The following is a 25,446-nucleotide window of genomic DNA, read 5'->3' as shown; positions in this document are numbered from 1 at the left end:
CTTCTGCAGCAGTACAGGGCCCTGGTGAGACCACACCTGGAGTACTGTGCGCAGTTCTGGTCTCCAAATTTGAGGAAAGACATTCTGGCTATTGAGGGAGTGCAGTGTAGGTTCACGAGGTCAGTTCCTGGAATGGCGGGGTTACCTTACACTGAAAGACTGGAGCGACTGGGCTTTTATACCCTTGAGTTTAGAAAACTGAGAGGGGATCTGATTGAGACATATAAGATTATTAAAGGATTGGACACTCTGGAGGCAGGAAACATGTTTCCGCTGATGGGTGAGTGCCGAACCAGAGGACACAGCTTAAAAATACTGGGTAGACCATTTAGGACAGAGATGAGGAGAAACTTCTTCACCCAGAGAGTGGTGGCTGTGTGGAATGCTCTGCCCCAGAGGGCAGTGGAGGCCCAGTCTCTGGATTCATTTAAGAAAGAGTTGGATAGAGCTCTCAAGGATTGTGGAATCAAGGGTTATGGAGATAAGGCAGGAACAGGATACTGATTAAGGATGATCAACCATGATCATATTGAATGGTGGGGCAGGCTCGAAGGGCAGAATGGCCTATTGTCACCTATTGTCTATTATCTATTGTCTATTTTGCATCATAGCAAACACCTCCCCATCCCTACATCCTATCATCTCATCCCAACCCCCACTATTACCTCCACCACAACCCTCCCTGCTTGTACCTCAACCCCCAGTACATAGATCCCAGGGGTTGAGAGATGGAAATTGGAGATGAGGTGAGAAGGACAAGAATATAGGACAATGATCGGAATGTCAGAGACCAGGATTGAATGAGGAACCTTGGGGTTGGGGTGGGCATTGAGAGTGAGGAGGGATGTGTTAGCGGGCAGGGTGTGGAGGACCTGGATTCAGGTGATAGAATCCATCATAAGTTTGCTCTCAGTTGGTTTCATAATTTGTAGTTTTGAATCAGGTCCACTGCCATTTCAGTCACCTCCTTCACTCATCTCACATGATAACATTTCCCCTCCTTTCCACTTGACTTTTCTACTTTTCTCCAATTGTTTGAAAAAATTAACTTCCTTCAGTTCCTCTCCTTCTTATCTCTTTTGTGACTGAATGAAGCCTTTCAACTCATTTCTATTTCTTTTTGTTTATTCACGGGATGAGGGGTGTCACTGGCTTGGCCAGTATTTATTGCCCATCCCTAATTGCCCAGAGGGCAGTTCGGAGTCAACCACATTGCTGTGGGTCTGGAGTCACATGTAGTCGACACCAGCTAAGGATGGCATTTTCCTTCCCCAAAGGATATTAGTGAACCAGCTGGGTTTTTGCAATCATGGATTCGTGGTCATTCTTAGACTCTCACTTCCAGCTACTAATTGAGTTAAATTTCCACCATTTACCGTGACAGGATTTGAACCCTGCTTGCCATATCAGTACCTGGATCTCTGGATTAACTATTCAGCAAAAATACCACTCGGCCATTGCCTCTGCCCATCCCCCCTTTAGGGCTAGTATCTAAAGGCATACATGTTGTGGAGTTGTGCGATACTTCACTCTTGTTCAGTTTGGAGACCTGTGATTCTGATTCTCTCTGCATTCATCTCCTCGATGTACTCGTTATATGCTTTGTGTGTCTCAGTTGAAATTGGGAAATGAATGCAACCTTACATGTTTTGGAAGAGCTCCATATACTGCTCATCGCCACATCCTCCCTCCACCGTGTGATCTAACTTCAGGATTATTTCGTCTTCGAACTGTTAAAAAGATAATTAATTATGAGAGAGATCCAAAAAGTACACCGACTAAAGCACAGGATGAACAATGTTTGCAAAACTACTACCAGCAAGATTGAAACCACTCCTGGCATTGGATCTAATATTCATAACCAATCAGTAAACATTATTGAATGTTATATTTCCCAATATCGTTCCTTTGGTTCACAGCCATTCCTTTTGCTTTGATTTTCAGTGCTTATACCTATTAGGCCCTGACTGTCATTCCCAAGGTGCCTTATTAAGTTGCCCTGAAGCTAGCAGGATGCTGTTTGGCATGAATGCCTGTAAAAGACCATTTTGTTCATCTTAGCTGATTTAATAAGCACAGACCTGCAGCTTCCCAGCTCGTAATGTTGACTCCAGCAGAGAATTCAGCCTTTTTGAAATAGATTCCTGTATCCCTCAGTATCCTTACAACCTCCCCACCATCCCCCCCCACCTACAAACGTTGTTGAGAATGTGGCACTGGTAAAGCACAGCAGGACAGGCAGTGTCCGAGGAGCAGGGGAATTGATGTTTCAGGCATAAGCCCTTCAACACACACACACACACACACACACACACACACACACCATCATTCTTACCGCCTATCGCCGGCCTGGCTTAACTCTGGGCATGTTTGTCTCATTGTTTGGGTTTATTTAATAGAGTCATAGAAATTACGGAAGGAGACCATTTGGCCCATCTTGATGAGCTTTCACTTGGAGACCGGAGCTAACCCTTTAAATGGCATTTTCTGCTCAGCATCCTTTCTTTTCAAATAATTATTTCAAAGGTCATTGCTGCTTCAATCAGCGCATGAGCGTCATGGTTGTGTGGTGTTATAATTCTGTGAGCATCCAATTCCTTCCAATTCCCTTTCAGTTCTTATTCTGCATAACCTATTTTTTAATTATTTTGTGAAATGTTTCCTAGAATGGTGGTGGCTAACACGAGGGGACATAGTTTTAAATTGTGCGGTGACAGATATAAGACAGATGTCAGAGGTAGGTCCTTTACTCAGAGAGTAAGGGTGTGGGATGCCCTGCCTGCAACAGTAGTGGACTTGCCCACACTAAGGGTATTTAAGTGGTCATTAGATGAACATATGGATCATAATGGGATAGTGTAGGTTAGAAGGGTTTTAGATTGTTGCGCCGACCTGTGGAACCATCGAGGGCCGAAGGGCCTGTACTGCGCTGTAATGTTCTATGTTCTTCGTGGATATCACTTCCTAAGCCAGTACTTATTGCCTATCTCACATTACCCTTGCGATAGTGGTTGTGGGCTGCCTTGTTGAATGATAGCAGTCCCATTTGGTTTAGGAACACCCAGCATGCTTTTAGGAAGATATTTCCAGATATTTGACCCAATGCCACTAAAGGAATGGTGATATATTTCCAAGTCACGACGTGAACTTGCAGGTGGTGGGGTTCCCATGTATCTGCCACCTAATCCTTCTAGGTGGTTGAGGTTGCAGAGTTTGGGAGGTGAAATTTAAAGGAGCCTCGGTGAGCCATCGGTGGTGGACAGAACATATATGTCAAATCATGTGGTTACAGGTGGTGGCTGAATTCAATTCTGTTGCTCCTGATTGCCCATAACATCTCCTGAACAACCTGATCTGTTCAAAATATGGCCCACCCAGGACTTGAGTAGTGCCACACAACACTATAGAAGCATACTCAATGTGAAGACTAGACTTTGCCTCCGTAAGGAATGAGCAGGGGCCACTCTTATCGCATACTGTCATGGACAGACACATCTGCTCCTGGAAGACTGATGAACATAGAACATAGAACATTACAGCGCAGTACAGGCCCTTCACCCTCGATGTTGCGCCGACCAGTCATACCAATCTGAAGCCCATCTAACCTACATTATTCCATGTACGTCCAAATGCTTGTCCAATGATGACTTAAATGTACTTAAACTTAGCGAATCTACTACCATTGCAGACAAAGCATTCCATACCCTTACTACTTTCTGAGTAAAGAAACTACCTCTGACAACCGCCACCAGGACAGAACCCCACTGGTCCTCACCTACCACCCCACCAATCTCCATGTTCAGTGCATCATCCGCCGTCATTTCCGCCACCTCCAAACGGACCCCACCACCAAGGATATATTTCCCTCCCCTCCCCTATCAGCATTCCGTAAAGACCACTCCCTCTGTGACTCCCTCGTCAGGTCCACACCCCCCACCAACCCAACCTCCACTCCCGGCACCTTCCCCTGCAACCGCAGGAGGTGCAAGACTTGCGCCCACACCTCCCCCCTCACCTCCCTCCAAGGCCCCAAAGGAAACTTCCATATCCGCCACAGATTCACCTGCACCTCCACACACATCATCTATTGCATCCTCTGCACCCGATGTGGCCTCCTCTATATTGGGGAGACAGGCCGGCTACTTGCGGAGCGTTTTAGAGAATACCTCTGGGACACCCGGACCAACCAACCCAACCACCCTGTAGCTCAACATTTCAATTCCCCCTCCCACTCCACCAAGGATATGCAGGTCTTTGGACTCCTCCATCGCCAGACCACAACAAAACGACGGTTGGAGGAAGAGCGCCTCATCTTCCGCCTAGGAACCCTCCAACCACAAGGGATGAATTCGGATTTCACCAGTTTCCTCATTTCCCCTCCCCCCACCTTGTCTCAGTCTAATCCATCGAATTCAGCACCGCCTTCCTAACCTGCAATCTTCTTCCTGACCTCTCCGCCCCCACCCCAGTCTGACCTATCACCCTCACCTTGACCTCTTTCCACCTATCACATTTCCGACGCTCCTCCCCCAAGTCCCTCCTCCCTACCTTTTATCTTAGCCTGCTGGACAAACTTTCCTCATTCCTGAAGAAGGGCTTATGCCCGAAACGTCGATTCTCCTGTTCCCTGGATGCTGCCTGACCTGCTGCGCTTTTCCAGCAACACATTTTCAGCTCTGATCTCCAGCATCTGCAGACCTCACTTTCTTCTTTACAACCCTGTCAACCTGGGTGGCAACTTTCAAGGATCTGTGTACCTGGACACTGAGATCTCTCTGCTCATCTACACTACAAAGAACCTTACCATTAGCCCAGTACTTTGCATTCCGATTACTCCGACCAAAGTGAATCACCTCACACTTGTCCGCATTAAAATCCATTTGCCGCCTCTCAGCCCAGCTCTGCAGCTTATCTATGTCTCTCTGTAACCTACAACATCCTTCATCACTATCCACAACTCCACCGACCTTAGTGTCCTCTGCAAATTTACTAACCCACCGTTCTACGCCCTCATCCAGGTTGTTTATAAAAATGACGAACAGCAGTGGACCCAACACCAAGCCTTGCGGTACACCACTGGTAACTGGACTCCAGGATGAACATTTCGCATCAACCACCACCCTCTGTCTTCTTTCAGCAATCCAATTACTGATCTAAACTGCCATATCTCCCACAATCCCATTCCTCCGCATTTTGTACAATAGCCTACTGTGGGGTACCCTATCGAATGCCTTGCTGAAATCCATGTACACCACATCAACCGGTTTACTCTCATCTACCTGTTTGGTCACCTTCTCAAAGAACTCAATAAGGTTTGTGAGGCAAGACCTACCTTCACAAAACCGTGCTGACTATCCATAATCAAATTATTCTTTTCTCGATGATTATAAATCCTATCTCTTATAACCTTTTCCAACACTTTACCAAAAACTGAAGTAATGCTCACTGGTCTATAATTACCAGGATTGTCTCTACTCCCCTTCTTGAACAGGGGAACCACATTTGCTATCCTCCAGTCTTCTGACACTATTTCTGTAGACAATGACGATTTAAAGATCAATGCCAAAGGCTCGGCGATCTCCTCCCTGGCTTCCCAGTGGATCCGAGGATAAATCCCATCCGGTCCAGGGGACTTATCCATTTTCACACTCTGCAGGATTTCTAATACCTCCTCCTTGTGAACCTCAACCCCACCTAGTCTAGTAGCCTGTATCTCAGTATTCTCTTCGACAACATTGTTGTTTTCTAGAGTGAATACTGTTGAAAAATATTCATTTAGTGCTTCCCCTATCTCCTCTGACTCCATACACAACTTCCCACTACTATCCTTGATTGGCCCTAATCTTACTCTCGTCATTCTTTTATTTCTTAAATACCTATATAAAACCTTAGGGTTTACCCTGATCCTATCCACCAACAACTTCTCATGTCTCCTCCTGGCTCTTCTGAGCTCTCTCTTTAGGTCTTTCCTGGTTACATTGTAACCCTCAAGCGCACTAACTGAGCCTTCACATCTCATCCTAACATAAGCCTTCTTCTTCCTCTTGACCAGAGATTCCACTTCCTTCGTAAACCACGGCTCCTGCGCTCTACAGCTTCCTCCCTGCCTGAAAGGTACATACCTATCTAGGACACACAGTAGCTTTTCCTTGAATAAGCTCCACATTTCTAATGTGCCCATCCCCAGCAGTTTCCTTCCCCATCCTATGCTTCCTAAATCTTGCTTAATCGCATCACCTTTCCCCCAGCTGTAACTCTTGCCCAGTGATCTACACTTATCCATTTCTATCACTAAAGTAAACATAACAGAATTTTGATTGCTATCACCAAAGTGCTCACCTACTTCCAAGTCTAACACCTGGCCGGGCTCATTACCCAGTACCAAATCTAATGTGGCTTCGCCCCTTGTTGGCCTGTCTACCTACTGTGTCAGGAAGCCCTCCTGCACACACTGGACAAAAACTGATCTATCTATAGTACTCGTACTATAGTGATCCCAGTCAATATTTGGAAAGTTGAAGTTCCCCATGACAACTACCCTGTCTCTCTCACTCCTATCAAGAATCATCTTTGCTATCCTTTCGTCTACATTTCTGGAACTATTCGGAGGCCTATAGAAAACTCCCATCAGGGTGACCTCTCCTTTCCTGTTTCTAACTTCAGCCCATACTACCTCAGTTGACGAGTCCCCAAACATCCTTTCTGCAACTGTAATACTGTCCTTGACCAACAACGCCACACCTCCCCCTCTTTTACCATCTTCTCTGTTCTTACTGAAACATCTAAATCCTGGAACCTGCAACAACCATTCCTGTCCCTGCTCTAACCATGTCTCCGAAATGGCCACAACATCGAAGTCCCAGATACCAACCCATGCTGCAAGTTCACCCACCTTATTCCGGATGCTCCTGGCATTGAAGTAGACATGAAGATGAGGTCAAGGACATTTTCCCTTCTTGCTGGTTCCCTCATCACCTGCCACAGACTAAGTCTAACAGCTGTGTCCTCAACAATGATGCTACCAAGCCACTTTTGGTAACCAACATTAAAGTCCCCCACCCTGAGTACATTTTATGCCAGTGCCAACTTCAAAGATTTCTCCACGTGGTGTTCATTATGGAGGAGTACTGATTCATCAGCTGAAGGAGGGTTCATCTAATCATCAGCAGGCGGTTCCCTTGCTTGACCTTGACCTAATATCATGAGGTAGCATGAGATTTGGGGACAATGTTGGGGACTCCCAGGCAACTCTACCCCCTCTGTATACCACACAGCTTCCATATTGAGTGTGACTGACCTGCCAGCAAAATAGAATGATTATGGTAGAGTCTGGGACATTGTTTACAAGCTATGATTCTATTAATTTGATTATATCAGACTGTTGCTCCACTAGTCTTGGGACAGCACTCCCAATGTTTCATAAGCCCCCAGATGTTACTGAAGAGGATATGGTAACATTGACAAGGCTGGGTTTTCCATTGTCGTTTCTCATGCATATATCAATGCTGGGCAGTCTGCCTAGTTTATTATCTTATTGACTATTCCAAAGTAGTTTGATAAAACTGAGCAGCAAGCTAGACCATTTCAGACATCAGTTAACATCGAAAAATAAATTCAACCACATTATTGTGAATCTGGAGTCATGTATAGGCCAGACCATATGAGGACAACAGACTTTATCCCTCTTAAAGTGCTTTGGAGAACCAGACGGGACTTTATGACAATCAAAAATGGTTTTATGCTCATAATTTGATTCCAGCTTTTAAGTTTAGTCATGATGGGATTGGAAACCATACCCTGAGAGCACTATCCTCAACCTCTGGATTGCTAGTCCTGAGATATTCTTGCTACACAGCACTATATCCTCTTGTCCCTGAGATAAGAACATATTTATTAGATTCCGCTAAACTTCTCTCTTCCAATAATTATAACGTAGGATTCTGAAGTTGCCTTTCTCGATACTGCTTACCGTTTTCACATACTTGTATCAGAGCCCCTTTTGGTCACTCTTTTCAAATTTCTCCAAAGACGTCAATTACACAGGATGGGTTGAGGAAGAACACTCTGATGATGACAATTGTCTGGTGACACTGAGTGTCAGCAACTAGCAGCAAGACAACCAAATTGTCAGACAACGACAACAGAGAACATCACATGTTTCTCCAAATGGGGATGTGATCTCCAGAATAGGAGAAGTTGTCAAATCTCCACAATGTTGCATTGATCTTTTTGTTGATGTTATAAATTCTGTTTACCCTATTTGTATAACTGTTGAATTGAAAAGCATTAATGAAGCAACCTATGAATAAGTTGTGCTGTTCTGAGCAGTGCTGGACAGGAAATGATTGGCAAGTCAAAGTAAGGCCATTTGATCTTGATTATGACATGTCCCTCACCTTTCTTGTCGAGCCTCTTTTAACGTTGTATATTCAACCTGTTCAGTTAGGGGAAAGTGAGGTCTGTGGATGCTGGAGATCAGAGTCAAGAGTGTGGCATTGGAAAAGCACAGCAGGTCAGGAAGCATCCGAGGAGCAGGAGCATCGACGTTTCAGGCAAAGCCCTTCATCGTGTTCACACCGACTGTTCTGGCATTCTCATAGTGGATTCTGGCATCTTATTGACCACAAACAAATTTACACTGCGGAAAGTCTGTTCACCTGCGGTGAGTTGACACAAAATTGACTTGAAGGTAGGAGACAGAGGATTGCGGTAGTGGGCTTCTTTACGGAATGGTGGCCTGTGACCAGCAAGGATCGATTCGGGGTCCACTGCTTCTCACCATTTATATAAATGATTTTGATATGAATACAGGAGTAAGTTACGGTTGGTAAGTTTGCAGGTGGCACCAAAATGCTGGTGTGGTGGGCAGCGAAGAAGGTAATCTCAGATTACAATGGGACTTCGATCAGATGGGCCAATGGACCGAGGAGTGATAGATGGAGTTAAATATAGATAAACATGCTTTGTTGCATTTTGGTAAGGCACACCAAGGTAGGACTAAGACAGTTAACGGCAGGAGAGTGTTGCTGAACAAACAGAATGAGGGGTGCAGGTGCATAGTTCCTGGAAAGTGGAGGGTGGTAAGCAAGGTATTTGGCATGGTTGCCTTTATTGCTTAGAACATTTAGTAGAGGAGTTAGGATAGAACATTGTAGCTGCACAGGACGTTAGTGAGGCTTTTAGAATACTGAGTACAATTTTAGTTACCCTTCTATGTGCAGAGTATTGTTAAACGTGCGAAGATGCAGAAAAGGTTGACAAGGATGTTTCCGGGACTGGAGGGCTTGACTATAGGAAGAGGTTGACTAGGCTGAGTGTTTTTTTTTCCCTGGAGTGTCGGAGACTGAATGGTGACGTTATAGAGGTTTATAAAATCATGAGGGGCACGGATCGGGTGAACAGCCAAGGTTTTTTTCCTGGGGTGGGGGATTTCAAATCAAATGGCGCAGGTTTAAGATGAGAGGGGAAAGATTTAAAAGATTGGAAGGTTGGACTATAGAGAGAGGCTGAATAGGCTGGCGTTGCTTTCCCTAGAGTGTCAGAGGAAGAGGGGTGACCTTATAGAGGTTTATAAAATCATAAGGGGCATTTTTTTTTTAGATTCTCCACAGTGTGGAAACAGGCCCTATGGCCCAACAAGTCCACACCGCCCCTCCGAAGCGAAACCCATTCCCCTACCCTATCCTTACCCCTGACTAACACTGTGGGCAATTTAGCATGGCTAATTCACCTGACCTGCACATCTTTGGATTGTGGGAGGAAACCAGAGCACCCGAAGGAAACCCACGCTGACACGGGGAGAATGTGCAAACTCCACACAGACATGCGGCAATCGAACCCAGGACCCTGGTGCTATGAGGCAGCAGTGCTAGCCACTGAGCCACCGTGCCACCCATAGATAGGATAAATAGACAAAAGTATTTTCCCTGGAGTGAGGGAGTCCAGCACTAGAGGGAATAAGTTTAGTGTGAGAGGGGAAAGATATAAAAGGGACCGAAGGGGCAGCTTTTTCACCCAGAGGGTGGTACGTGTATGGAATGAGCTGCCAGAGGAAGTGGTGGAGGCTGGTACAATGACAACATTTAAAAGGCATCTGGATGGGTATATGAATAGGAAGGGTTTATTGGGATAGGTCAGATTAGGATTTATTGCTGATGCGGAAGAGTTGGACCGAAGGGTCTGTTTCCATGCTGTATGGCTCTATGATTCCGTTTTTGTCTGATGCTTGGAATCAGGGTACAGCCAAGCTCCATAACCTGGCAAGATAAAGTTGGTAAAATGGTATTCTGTTGTGTAGTGTGGTGGGCAGAACCTGCAAAGAGTGGACAGGTGTACCACTCACATCTTGGTGACCATACACTCACCTGTCATCCCGGAGAGGTGCATGTTGGGAAGGAGTGCTGCTTACTTGCTTCCTTGTGTAAGTGACCTTAACTATAATCTTTTAGGGAGTGTTAACCAAGAGACGGAGTGCTAACCAAGTGCTAAAGTCACTTGATTAATACTCTAGCCGAAAGTTCAGGGAGTAATGGGTTCAAATCTCACCGTGCCTGATGGTGAAATATGAATTCAATACAATCTGGAACATTGTCAATGGTCAGGAAGAATGCTAATGGTCTTTTGGGAAGGGGAAATATGCTGCCCTTACCCAATCCACCTTACATGTGACTCCAGTTCAGAAACAATGATCCTGCTATTGGAAAATCCAGGCCAATTCTAGAACAATCCATGCCTAATGTATTATTTGTTTCTATTCAAAGAATTCATGGTGTGGGTGAGAGGTGAGGCTCACAGGAGCTTATGATCTTAAAAGGACCCATAAGCAAAAAGCAAAGTGAATCTGTTCTCAAAACCAAACCTTCTCATTTGGTTGCTGTTTAATGCCAAGACACACAGCCTTACATCAATTCCAATTTGTGTCCTTCATCCTCTGAAGATGCTGATTTGTAGAAGGTTATTTTTTTCTTGCACTTTACTCAATCCTTGTCTAGTATTACAAGTGCTTATTCACACCATATAATTAGTGTCTGTCTCCACACTGCTGTTCGCTCAGCTTAGCTACAGCAACCCAAGGCTCGAGTTTGCATTGAAATGCAATTGAGAGAGTGACCACTCACAGCAAAGTAAATCAACCCGGATTTCTGAACCAGAGATGGGCTGCGGGAAAACAGCAACATCCAGTTTGGATTTGGAAGGGGTGGGTCAGTGGGAAGGTGGGATACAATGTCAGGAGATATTCCACTGCTTGGTGCAAGCTTCCGTTTCGTGACCTCAGTCACCGGGAAGATGCCAAAAGCAGGATTTTCACGAGCAGACTGACCTTTCTCTCTGGAATGCAATAACAGAAGCAGTGCAGATTCAACAATAAATTTTAAAGCGGGTATATATTTGGAAAGTAAATATTGCCAAAACTACAGAGAAAAGGACTAACTGAACATGAATTCGAAGAGCTGGCAGTGGCAATGTTGGGCCCAATGTGCTCTTTCCATGTTGTAAGATTCTACACCATTATCTCTTCCTGCTTTTGAACAATACTCATTTAGTGTGTATGCATTGGGGTACAGTATCACCCATCACTAAGAACTCACATCCACCAGCACAGCTGTTTAAAGTACAAGATCTAACTTATCCGACTGACTTAAATATATTATTCCTTGCAATAAAATTCCAGTGGACAGGTATTACATGATTATTCCCTCCATGGCATCCCTTGCTTTTAGTTTCTGTTTTTGAAACAAAAATTCTTGGAAAATACGGATCTCAAGCTATCTTGTGACTTGTAACCAGTTCCAGGCCTACTGCATCATGCAGAATAGGAAATGGATATTTGGCTTCCTCCATACCTTCCTGAATTTGTTGAACATGGAGTATTCGCACAGCATCATGTCAAAGAAGATCGGGATCGTGGCTTTGCGGAGCTCAATCTCCGGGATCAAGGTCATTTCCAGGATTGGACCGACCATTTCTGGGATGAAGTGGATCTTGTTTTGAGCTGCCAGTCAATATATAAAAGAAATCTGATTAGAAAACAGAGGGCCTGGAAACACCCCTCACCGCCCCTTGATCATAATCTCTGCAATGTGGGAGCAGGACATTCAGCCCATCCAGTCCACACCGACCCTTCAAAGAACATTCTACCCAGACCCACCACCTCTGCCCTATCTCTGTATGTCCTATGGCTAATTCACTTAACCTACACATCCCTGAATGCTATGAGCAATTTAGCACGGCCAATCCACCTAACCTGCACATCTTTGGACTGTGGGAGGAAACCGGAGCACCCGGAGGAAACCCACGCAGACACAAGGAGAATGTGCAAACTCCACACAGACAGTTATCCGAGGGTTAAAATGCAACCCGGTCCCTGGCGCTGTGAGGCTGCAGTACTAACCACTGAACCACCATGTCCACCCCAAAATTGGTGACTTTGGCTTTACTGTTTGTCACACCTAACTTGCATCAGTTATACCGTGTTTTTGTTTCCAATTTTCCTCCCTACTCTTCTGAAACCACTCGCTACGCCCCTTAGTGCCGCTCACCATCCAATAATTTGCCCAACTAATTGTACTTTGTGTATGTTCTTAGATGAAGGGTTAGCATGGGAAAAGGACAGTGGATCCACAGTCTGTTCCCTTTTCACCCACTTCAGCAACCCGCACCGACAAAGGAATGGCTGCTGAATGAGGTAGAAATTCGTAGGGGTGGGTCATTTGGTGCCAAGGAGTAATGATCACGGGCAAGAACCTTGAATCCATCCCATCATGACGAGGACTGGGAGCCCTGAATGACCTTTAGTTTTCACCCAACAGCATTTAGGCCATTAGTAACAGCGACATCATCATCTTAGCACCAGACGTCACAGTCTATGGATGCAGACAAGGCCATTTCAGACTGAGGTGAGGTGGAATTTCTTCACCTAGACAGTGGGGTGCCTGTGGAATTCATTGCCGCAGAAGTAGTTGAAGCCAAACATTGAATGTTTTCAAGAGAGGAAGTGGTGGAAGGCTGGTACAATTGCAACATTTAAAAGGCATCTGGGTGGGTATATGAATAGGAAGGGTTTAGAGGGATATGGGCCAGGTGTTGGCAGGTGGACTAGATTGGGTTGGGATATCTGGTAAGCAAAGATGAGTTGGACCAAAGGGTCTGTTTCCATGCTGTACATCTCAATGACTCTATGACTATAAGTGCTGGATACAGCCTTTCGGGCTAAAGGGAACCAAAGATATGGGGAGAATGCAGGATCAGGATATGGAGTTCGATGATCAGCCATCGTCATGTTGAATGCTGGAGCAGGCTCAAAGGGCCGAATGGCCTCCACCTGTTGTCCACGTCTGCTTATTCCACAACCGATCTAGATGGTGTTTTTGTCACTCAATACCATAAGGGGGAAGCATGTATAGACTGGGTCAGTGAGAGTCCTGTTTAATGTGCAGCACATTGAAAATTCACCTTATTCAAAGCAAAAAGGAACAAGTATTTCACTCACCAAGCCTGTACCACATATCACGAACATTAAATCCTATTAGCCGCCTCATATCGCCATATCTGAAAGTAATGGAGTGTTTTCATTTACTTTATTGAATAACAACCAAAATTGCAATTAACATATTTTTGACTTGTTATCTCAATACTGCTATCATTTTCACTTCATGTTCTTCACCCTGCTTTCGGGCGGCAAAGTATCTTGTGATGTTAAAATATGACAAGCTTTCTTTCCAAGCCTCAAGATGAGAGGTCATTCATTTGGAAATAAAGAGAGTAAATCTCTTCACTCTGAGGATTATGAATCCTTGGAATTCTCTACATTTGAAGAACTTGGGTGCTCAGCTGATGTAAATAGTCAAAACAGAACAAGGGATATTTTGCATATGAAGGGGTATGGTGTTACAACACGGGGTAAGCCCTCCTGCTTAATTTAAACCAGTACATATTTATCCCATGCAGTAATCTGTGAAACTTTGAGAGGCCAACAACAATTTAAAGTAAAAATTAACAACTTTATTTCCTAAAGTATAACAGAGTACTAACTAACATCAATTTACAACTCCTTCCTCTAACCTACCTTTTACCTTCCCCTTCTACAATACTAGTGCGATAAAACCCCTCCAATTAAGATTTACCAAAATCCAACTTTTCAAAAACCAGCCAGACATCGAATCTTCTTTTTTTCTTCTTAGGGATTTCTGCTTCACAGGTTACTGATCGATAAAGGTACCTTTAAGAGGGCTATTCTCTGGGCAGTCTGCATATGTTGTTGGCTCGGCAGTTCTCCTCTCAACTGTCCAATTTTCACCGGTCTTATAGCCTCAAAGCATTGGATTGTGCCGTTGGCTTTTAAGATTGTCAATATACCCAATTCAAACTTGATTGGAGTTTGGTATTTTTTGGGGTATAATTTAAGCTGGTTGGCCTAATTTAAACCTGTTTTGTTGTTTCCCGGCAACCAGCTACACTAGCTGTGGAACCACATGTTACATTATATCTGATTCAGAACACTTCATGCTGGCAAGTAGCTCTGCTAGCTTTTAACTCTGATAAAGGTACAGTGCACCCATATCTTCATAACAATGGCAAGAGAGAAAATGGAGTTGATGGAGACATTCAGAAAAGGTTTTATGCAACAGCATATTAAGCACTAGTGACCACTTGGTCTGTTCCTGCTCCCATTTATGTCCATAACCGCCACATTCTCCTCAACTGCAGGAGGCGCTGTAACTAGTAAAAAAGCACCAAAGCTATGACAACACATATTCATATCAAGATGATTTCTGAAGGTCATTCTCAGACCCTAGGGATCCTGAAAATCTGCATCCAGAAAGGGAAATGACCCAATTCCTTGGGTTCTGAGAGCGTGATTTGAGGAGACTGCATGTAAAGAGGGTTGTGAATTTGAGATTGTAAGTGCTGTTAAGGCTTTGCTATAACTGCCAGCCTTGTGGTTGTGCTAGTTCTGTGGCCTCAGAATCAGAAAGTTATGGGCTCAAGTCCCACTCCAGTCATTTCGGTCTCAATCTGATGCACTCTCAAGGGTACTGTCTTTCAGCTCAGATGCTAAACTGAGGGCCGGCCTGTCTCCAGGATAAAAAGTTCCCATAGCAACATTTCAGGGTGGATTTTTTTACTAGTATTAATCCATCACTAATGCAGATAGTCTTGCTATTGTTGCATTGCTGTGATTTCAAATAAACTTGTTGGACTATGATGTTCACTTGCTGTTTGCAAATTGATTACTACATTTCCTCCATTCTGATATGACAATTGGTCACCCTGAGTTGTGAGAGATGTGGAACAATGCAAATCCTTCTTCCTTTTATGTTGGCTCATTAATAAGCTGTGGAATATATTAGGGATTAAGACAGATGTGTGTGATTCAATCAATACAATTATGCAGGGCCTCGGCTGTTCTACCTTTACAGATGTAACCTGGAGCTGGAAGTCTTCATTTCTAACATCTCTCGCAAATGGAACACAGCAAGGAGATTGAGCTGTTTAAATTGTTCCCTTCCTAGGCCAGTGAGTTTGACTGACATTATGGTAACAGCTTTCACGTCATTAGGAAAGTGTTATTGCTGTTAAGTTCCAACCTTAACATCCTGAGGTGAGTTCAACAGACAATTAATGTGCAGCTCCAGAATGCTTTCAAAAAACACCAACGCAGCTAAAAGTGAAATATGAATGATGTGAAACAGATTGTGGAGCAACGTAAATTTGAGGAACTTGGGTGCTCAGCTGATGTAAATAGTCAAAACAGAACAAGGGATATTTTGCATATGAAGGGGTATGGTGTTACAACACGGGGTAAGCCCTCCTGCTTAATTTAAACCAGTACATATTTATCCCATGCAGTAATCTGTGAAACTTTGAGAGGCCAACAATAATTTAAAGTAAAAATTAACAACTTTATTTCTTAAAGTATAACAGAGTACTAACTAACATCAATTTACAACTCCTTCCTCTAACCTACCTTTTACCTTCCCCTTCTACAATACTAGTGCGATAAAACCCCTCCAATTAAGATTTACCAAAATCCAACTTTTCAAAAACCAGCCAGACATCGAATCTTCTTTTTTTCTTCTTAGGGATTTCTGCTTCACAGGTTACTGATCGATAAAGGTACCTTTAAGAGGGCTATTCTCTGGGCAGTCTGCATATGTTGTTGGCTCGGCAGTTCTCCTCTCAACTGTCCAATTTTCACCGGTCTTATAGCCTCAAAGCATTGGATTGTGCCGTTGGCTTTTAAGATTGTCAATATACCCAATTCAAACTTGATTGGAGTTTGGTATTTTTTGGGGTATAATTTAAGCTGGTTGGCCTAATTTAAACCTGTTTTGTTGTTTCCCGGCAACCAGCTACACTAGCTGTGGAACCACATGTTACATTATATCTGATTCAGAACACTTCATGCTGGCAAGTAGCTCTGCTAGCTTTTAACTCTGATAAAGGTACAGTGCACCCATATCTTCATAACAATGGCAAGAGAGAAAATGGAGTTGATGGAGACATTCAGAAAAGGTTTTATGCAACAGCATATTAAGCACTAGTGACCACTTGGTCTGTTCCTGCTCCCATTTATGTCCATAACCGCCACATTCTCAACTGCAGGAGGCGCTGTAACTAGTAAAAAAGCACCAAAGCTATGACAACACATATTCATATCAAGATGATTTCTGAAGGTCATTCTCAGACCCTAGGGATCCTGAAAATCTGCATCCAGAAAGGGAAATGACCCAATTCCTTGGGTTCTGAGAGCGTGATTTGAGGAGACTGCATGTAAAGAGGGTTGTGAATTTGAGATTGTAAGTGCTGTTAAGGCTTTGCTATAGCTACCAGCCTTGTGGTTGTGCTAGTTCTGTGGCCTCAGAATCAGAAAGTTATGGGCTCAAGTCCCACTCCAGTCATTTTGGTCACAATCTGATGCACTCTCAAGGGTACTGTCTTTCAGCTCAGATGCTAAACTGAGGGCCGGCCTGTCTCCAGGATAAAAAGTTCCCATAGCAACATTTCAGGGTGGATTTTTTTACTAGTATTAATCCATCACTAATGCAGATAGTCTTGCTATTGTTGCATTGCTGTGATTTCAAATAAACTTGTTGGACTATGATGTTCACTTGCTGTTTGCAAATTGATTACTACATTTCCTCCATTCTGATATGACAATTGGTCACCCTGAGTTGTGAGAGATGTGAAACAATGCAAATCCTTCTTCCTTTTATGTTGGCTCATTAATAAGCTGTGGAATATATTAGGGATTAAGACAGATGTGTGTGATTCAATCAATACAATTATGCAGGGCCTCGGCTGTTCTACCTTTACAGATGTAACCTGGAGCTGGAAGTCTTCATTTCTAACATCTCTCGCAAATGGAACACAGCAAGGAGATTGAGCTGTTTAAATTGTTCCCTTCCTAGGCCAGTGAGTTTGACTGACATTATGGTAACAGCTTTCACGTCATTAGGAAAGTGTTATTGCTGTTAAGTTCCAACCTTAACATCCTGAGGTGAGTTCAACAGACAATTAATGTGCAGCTCCAGAATGCTTTCAAAAAACACCAACGCAGCTAAAAGTGAAATATGAATGATGTGAAACAGATTGTGGAGCAACGTAAATTCTGCGCATTCACAACATCGCTTAATCTCCAAATTTCAGTTAACTTGCTGTTATCATTTCCATCACGATCCAGCCGAATCAATCGTTAGGTGGATAATTATCATTCCATTTGCAGCTTTAAGGAACACAGCATTAATTCAATTGAGATATTAAATACTCCATGGGCAAGGTAGTGGAGGTGCTCCCCAAGCCTAGAAACAGCACTGGCCAAGATATAGTTGGTTTGGGAAAGGATGAATATTCTCCAGTTTTGTTTAATTATCTATTCAGGGAAGATAAACATAACATTATCCCAGTTGGAAACAAATGGATGGAGCAGAATTTATTGCTGAGTAAAGCAGAATATCCAAGTTTTTTTTAGTTTATTAAAACCATAGCAGGCTGCTTCATGGTCCAGGTACAAAGTATAATTAACTCTATGTTCCATTACTTTGCCCATTTACCAAAGAGCTTTGTGAACAGGAAATGCCCATTGATTTGCAACGGACTAATCTTGTATTCAGACTTTATATTAGAAACTAAAACTAGCATTCGTATCACATCATTAATGTAAAAAGAAACCTCAAGAGACATTGCAGAGAGTACTCAGGCGAAACACATCCTGTGCCAAGCTGAGCAAGATTTGGTAAAATTTAGGAAATGATGATAAGCTTGGTCTATGTGATGCATTCTAAAGAGGATCTTTAAAGAAGGAAGAAGTGGCGAAAGATTGGAGCGTGTTAGATTTCGAATTAATTGTCTGCAGCTAAGTGGGCCATTATCTCCAGTTGGAAGTGAATGGAGTAAAAGGTACAGAGAGATCTTGAGGACCTTGAGGGACTGAAAGAGATGTGGAGAGAGAAGATCATGAAACAATTTAACAAAAGAATGAAAATGTTAGATGTTAAAAAACGAGAAACTGATTTAGATTAGAAATGAAGGGGTAATTAAATATAAGGTTAGGGTTAGGATTTGAATTAGGGTTATGTGAATGGTTGAGTACAAAGTGTGGTGGATTGGTGTCCAATTATGGGAACATTAAAACGATCCATTCAGAGGCGACAAAGGTAACCAGTTGACAGGAGTATGAAGAACTTTTCAAAACCCCACATCTGCAAGACAAAAATAGGGCAAACCAGCAAGTAAGAAATACCATTACAGATGGATCTAAGTTCCTCAGGATTTGTAGGCTGGATTTGGTCAATGTACACTTCCGGTAAACCACCAAGGCTTCATTTTGTCAAGTGAGTTGGAACTGAATGACATTTTATTATTCTGTTGTTTCTTCACTTTCAACTCTAAAAGATCATAGTTGGCACTGAATAATAAAACTATTAGTGAATCACACTCACTTGTTCAAGACTTTCATGCATTTTGCCTGAGAAAAATGCTCCAGTTGTAGTGAATCTTGAGTAATGAATTTTACAGCCAGATGGAAGTAATTATTCCATAACTAGAGATAAAAACATCCAAAAATTACACAGAGACATAATTAAATTTTACTGCACATCAAAACTATCACTATTTAAATAACATCTCTACATCATGGCTGGGCCTAATGTAAATTATTCAGAAAAAAAAGTTGGTTCTTTTTTCAAACAATACAATAAAAGCAATATTTGTAAGCTTCTAGCAACTTAATTGTCACAATATTTCTCATTTATATTTGTTATATAGGATTTTTTTTATCTTTTACTGTTTCCAGATTTATCATTTCATAATGAGTTGGCATAAAACAGGGGACAACAGATGTCCAGAGGAACAGATTGAAGGAATTGCTAACAGAGGACTTGAAGAGTAAGCGAGTCAACCTTAATCTTTGTCAATCATTTAATTAGATCAAGGATGATTTGGAAATTGACATCATTTGGTTGCTTTGGTTCCATATCCTTTAATACTCTGAACTCACAAAGATCTCAGTTCTGAAATTTTTACTTGGTCTGACCCAATAGCTATTGAGAATAGAGATCTACATTCCATTGTCCTTTGTATGAATAAGGGGCTTCCTGACAACACATTTGGATAGTACTGGGCTGACTTTTGAGTATACTTTCCCTTGTAATGAACTCCCCCATCAGAGGGTTTCATTTCCCTGTGTTTATCCTACAGCATTCGATAATCCTTGAAATTGCAATTAAATCACCCTTCCCTCCAGAAAAAAACAAGACCAGTTTATAAAACCTATCCTCAGAATTTAATGTTTTTAACCCATATTTTATTGTGGTAATTTGATTTTGCACTTCCCAAAGCTAATGCCTTGATGCTTTAGGTATGCAGTCGGAGAGCTGAACTCAGTACATTAAATTGTGTTTAACCTGAAATCAACACTACAATCTTGTAATTTCTATCCTTTGTGTTGCTGCTCCCTTCTTGAGATGAGGGCAAAATCAAATATCTTTCATTAATAGCTTTGCATATCAGGCCACTAGTTTTTAGTGAGTTAAAGGTAAGGTGATAGTGGTATTGTTGCTAGGCTAGTAATCCAGAGATCCAGGTAATGCAATGCGGACTAGCTACAAATCCCACATAGCAAATGGAATTTGATTAAAACAAGTCTAATGATAACTGTGAGACCATTGCTGATTGGCAGGAAAAATCCATCTGGTATATGAATGCCCTTTCATGAAGGACTTCTGCTGTCTTTACCTGGAATATATTCCCGGTGAGGAGGGATAAACCAATCATAGCTAACCAAGGTGGTTAAGGTGAGTGCAAAGTTGAAAGATAAAGGACATAGGAGTCAAAAGTCAATGATGGTCCTGAAGTCTGGGGTAAATTCAGAATTCAGCAATGGAGGACTCAAAAGATAATAAAGTGAAATAAAATAAATGATGAAGTGCAAACTCATGAGGAATTCAAAAACTGAGACAAAGAATTCCTTTAACTTTATGAAACAGAAGAGGGAGTTCGAAGTGAATATCAAAGCCCTTTTGAAAATGAATTTGGGAGAGAGTTTGTTTTTATTCATTCATGGGCATCACTGGATTGGCCATCATTTATAGCCCATCCTTATTTGATTGGATTTATTGTCACCGATGTACACCTGTATGGGCCTGAAATAAACCTGTTGGCCTACAACCTGGTGTCATGTGATGTCTGAGAGTTGGAGCCAGTAGACGTGCTGTATTCAGACTCCAAAGGTGTTCAATGAGGTCATAGAGTCATAGAATCACAGAGATGTACAGTGTGGAAACAGACTTTCGGTCCAATTTGTCCATTCCATCCAGATATTCTAAATTAATCTAGTCCCATTTGCCAGCACTTTGCCCATATCCTTCTAAACCCTTCCTATTTAAAGACTCATCCAGATGCCTTTTAAATGTTGTAATTGTACCAGCTTCCACCATACCTCTGGCAGCTCATTCTATACATGCACCACCCTCTGGATGAAAATGTTACACTGCAGGTCCCTTTTAAGTCTTCCCCCTCTCACCTTAAACCTATACCCTCTAGTTTTGGACTCCCCTATTTTGGGGAAAAGACCTGGTATCTCAGAGAAGGTTAAGTTATAAGTTAAGAGGCCACAATGTCGTAGGAGGTGGAGTGGCATGGATAGACAATTGGCTAGTGGGCAGTAAACAGCTATGGAGATAAAGGGTTCTTTTTCAGGTTGGTGACCTGAGACCAGTGGGGATCCACAGGGATCAGAGCTGGGACCGCATCTGTTTACCGTGTATATTAATGACTTGGAGGAAGGAAGCGAATGCATCATTGGTAAATTTACAGACAACTGAAAAATAAGTGAAAGGGGAGGAATGAGAGGAATGCAAATAGTTTACAGAGAGAAATTGATAAGTTAAATGTTGGCAAATGGAGTATAATGTGAAAAAATGTGAAGTTCATTTTGGAAAGGAGTTCCAAAAAAAACCGTTAACAATCACACAACACCAAGTTATAGTCCAACAGGTTTATTTGAAAGCACTAGCTTTCAGAGCACCTGATGATGAAGGAGCGTTGTTCCGAAAGATAGTGCTTCCAATTAAACCTGATGGACTATAACCTGGTGTCGTGTGATTTTTAACTTTGTCCACCCCAGTCCAATACCAGCTCCTCCAAGTTGGGGAAAAAAAAAGAGTATTGGACAATGGATAAGAATGCAGACAGATGCAACATAAACGGACCTGGGGGTATCTGTGCATGAAACAGAATGCCAGCACGCAGGGGTAACAGATACCCCACAGTCTTTGCCCCATGGCTGATCTACTCCTGGCACTGCGGCTCAATTAATCCAATGTCCCCCTTCCACACTGATACCCTTCGGTGCTGACCCTCTCTCCTTTCCACCCCCACCTCAACTCTGGCTCCCAGCTGAAAAGCCTGCAGCTTGGCAGTCTCTTCTTCAGTTGTCTGGCTACTGACAGGGCAACGGTGTGGGAAGATTTGGAGAGAGATCAGAACCTCCAGAAAGGCCACATCATTGGGTTTCCAGCCAGTAATCTTCCCACCTGCTCCTTCCATCAAAATAGTGGGGCTTTTGTATCCTCTGGTTCACATTTTACTCCATAGATGAAACAATTTTCTCCCTTTATATATCCCTTGTGAATAACAGTTAGGTTTGACTTATACCATTGCTGTTTCAAACTCACTCTTCACCATGATTTCAAACATGCCTGTCCCTGCTGCAATCTACAGATGGCTTAGCAAAAAACCCAAGCGCTCTGTTACAAAATCACTCCTCCTTGATTTATGCATTTGACACACAGAGAAGCGGTTGTCTATTAACTTGGACATCTCGCTATTTTGGATGACAGGCACAGGCTCCTCGCTCTTTCTGATCCAGTTATGTGCTGCGGCACGCTTAATTATTTAGAGTGGGTGAATTAAAAGATGCTGGGAGTTCCGCAAGGAAATTCCCCCAGTGACTGCTGTTCATTGGCAGAAGCACTGCTTTCTCTCGCTGGCTGTTACACTGTTCTCTCTACCTGTGTTCACCCATCCCCGCCTCACGACCCTTTATCTGCAGCTCCCCTTACACCAACCCCAGTCCTGAAGAAAGGTTACACCCGAAATGTTGACTTTTCCACCTCCTGCTGCTGCCTGGCTTGCTCTCTTCTTCCAGCCTCCTGCCTGTCTACCTTGGAATCCAGCCTCTGCACTTTTGCTTAGCTGCAGGAACAACAGAATTGACATAACATCTCTCAACCCTGTCTCCCTCATAACCAGAATGACAATGGCAGCTGACATCAGATGGCCGGAGGCAGGAGATGAATGATACTCTCCGAGCATTCACATATAATTCATCTACAGAATTTCATAAAACTGTCTTTTGTTCACTTTCCCCAAACACGGTCCTTTGTCGGTCCTGTTCGATTTAAATTGCTGTAAGCAGTGGATTCAGGATTAGGGTTGGTGATAACGTTCAGTAATAGCGCAACAGCAAGAGAGTTTGTGGACCCAACTCCTGCAGCTGAGAATCTCTACTGTGTGGAAATAGGCCATTCAGCCCATTGAGTCCACACTGACCCTCCAAAGAGCAGCCCACCCAGGCCCACGCTCCTACACGATCCCTGTAAGCCTGCGTTTCCCGTGACTAATCCACCGAGACACTACGGGCAATTCAGCAAGGCCAATCCACCTAACCTGCATATCTTTGGATTGTGGGAGGAAACCGGAGCACCCGGAGGAAACCCATGCAGAGACGGGGAGAATGTGCAAACTCCACACAGACAGTCACCTGAGGGTGGAATTAAATCTAGGTGTCTGTTGCTTTGAGGAGGCAGTGCTAACCAAAGAACCACCATGCTGCACTGAAGCAAGTAAAGACTCTTCAACTCAATACAAAGGGGGACTGCGAGATCGGAAAGTCATAAAGGTATACAGCACGGATATAGGCACTTCAGATCCACTCGTCCATGCCGACCAGGTATCCCAACCTCATCAAGTGCCATTTGCCAGCACTTGGCCCATATCCCTATAAACTCTTCCTCTTTATATACCCATACAGATGCCTTTTAAATGTTGCAAATATACAAGGCATTGGTAAGACCACACCTGGAGTATTGTATGCAGTTTTAGTCCGCTTATTTGACGAAAGATTTAGAAGATGTTGGAGGCAGTTCAGTCTGCTGATCCCAGAGAAAAGGGATTTGTCATACGAAAAGAGCTTGAACAGTTTAGGCCTATACTCTCTGGAATTTAGAAGAATGAGAGGTATCCAAATGGAGGTGATCAAGATGATAAAAGGTGTGGATGGAGCAGATGGTTCCTTTTGTGAGGCATTCTGGGACGAGAGGTCGCAGTCTTAGCATAAGGGGCAGCAAATTTAAAACAGAGTTGGGTTGTGGATCTGTGGAGTTCGCTACCCCAAAGTGCTGGGACAGTGAGTACATTTACAGAGGAATTAGACAGATGTTTAATTGGTAATGGGTTGTAAGGTTATGGAGGGAAGGCAGGAAAATGGGGGTGAGGAGCATATCAGCCACGATCGAGTGGCGGAGAAGACTCGATGAGCCTATATCTTACGAACTTATGAATGAAAGAATTAGTGTTTTGTCTCTGGTAGGGAAGTCCAAAACTATAGAGCATAGGCTTCAGGTGAGAAGGAAAGATATAAAAAAGGACAAAAGGGGCAACTTTTTTCACGCAGAGGGTGGTGTGTGTGTGAAATGAGCTGCCAGAGCAAGTGGTGGAGGCTAGAACAATTGCAACATTTAAAAAGCATCTGGATGGGTATATGAATAGGAAGGGTTTGGAGGTTTATGGGCCAAGTGCTGGCAAATGGGACTAGATTTAGGTTGGGATATCTGGTCGGCATGGATGAGCTGGACTGATGGGTCTGTTTCCATGCTGTACATCTCTATGACTCTATCAGGTCGGAGCAGAAACAATGACAACACTTAAAAGGCATTTAGACAGACACATGAAAAGGCAGGGAATAGAGGGATATGGTCCATGTGCAGGCAGATGGGATTCGTTTAGAATGGTAACATGGTTGGCATAAGGTTAAAAATCACACAACACCAGGTTATAGTCCAACAGGTCTACCACCTGATGAAGGAGCGGTGCTCCGAAAGCTAGTGTGCTTCCAATTAAACCTGCTGGACTATAACCTGATGTTGTGTGATTTTTAACATTGTGCACCCTAGTCCAACACCGGCATCTCCAAATCATGGTTAGCATAGATATGGTGGGCTGAAGGGGCAGTTCCTGTGCTGTACTGTTCTATGTTAATTATGATCACCTTCACAGCAAAGCAGACTCCAGGGGCTGAATGCCCTGCTTCTGCTCCCATGTCTTATGTTCTTATGTTATGGTCTCATATTCTCCACGATAATTCTATCTCCACTAAAATGCAGTGGAGTCAGACAAACATTGTGTTATCTTAGTGCTGTCTGTGAAAGAAAACTGTTTCCTACATTACAACAATGACTGCACTTCAAAAAGTAAATTATTGACTTTGAAGCACTTTGGGATGGTGTGAAAGGTACTACATAAGTGCAATTTCTTTCTCTAAATATGAATATAAGGACATTTTCACTTTGAAAATTGCTTTGTTCTCACCACATCATCGAGAAACATAATGGATCCCTATTGAATTGAGAATATTTCAATGGAACATGCAATGCACTGACGAAGGTGTGACCATTGAGTTAGTGCCAGCAATTTGAAAGAGCTTTCAATTAGTCACACTTCATCACTCTTTGTCCATAAGCCCTGTAATTTTGTTTCCTTTTCAAATGTTTGTCCAATTCCCTTTTGAAATTTACCGCTGAACTCATCTCACACACTCTTTCAGGCAGTACAATCCAAATCATAACAAGTTACTGTGTGCAAAGAAAAGTCTCACAACTCTGGTCTTTCATCAGCATCTTTAAACCCCTGACCTTGATTTGGCAATTTTTTTACGGGCAAAAAAGG

The 25,446-nt window shown here is 43.1% G+C and overlaps 1 protein-coding gene across 1 annotated transcript in view; it reads right to left on the bottom strand.

The window, feature by feature from the left end:
• Positions 1-25,446, bottom strand: part of LOC122556798 (dedicator of cytokinesis protein 2-like) — a 754,195-nt gene that overhangs the window by 148,734 nt on the left and 580,015 nt on the right. Inside the window, exons 31-34 of the mRNA XM_043703987.2 lie at positions 18,942-19,042; positions 13,490-13,548; positions 11,844-11,992; positions 1,645-1,730 (exon numbers count right to left, since the gene is read on the bottom strand). Coding sequence (XP_043559922.1) covers positions 1,645-1,730; positions 11,844-11,992; positions 13,490-13,548; positions 18,942-19,042 — 395 coding nt within the window. The remainder of the gene's footprint in view (positions 1-1,644; positions 1,731-11,843; positions 11,993-13,489; positions 13,549-18,941; positions 19,043-25,446) is intronic.

This window comes from Chiloscyllium plagiosum, unplaced genomic scaffold, assembly GCF_037043375.1.
Source record: "Chiloscyllium plagiosum isolate Xiang-an unplaced genomic scaffold, Cpla_swu_hap1 HiC_scaffold_16, whole genome shotgun sequence".
NCBI classification, from domain to species: domain Eukaryota; kingdom Metazoa; phylum Chordata; class Chondrichthyes; order Orectolobiformes; family Hemiscylliidae; genus Chiloscyllium; species Chiloscyllium plagiosum.
Note: the sequence above shows the minus strand (reverse complement) of the source record. Positions and strands in the feature narration are given on the sequence as shown.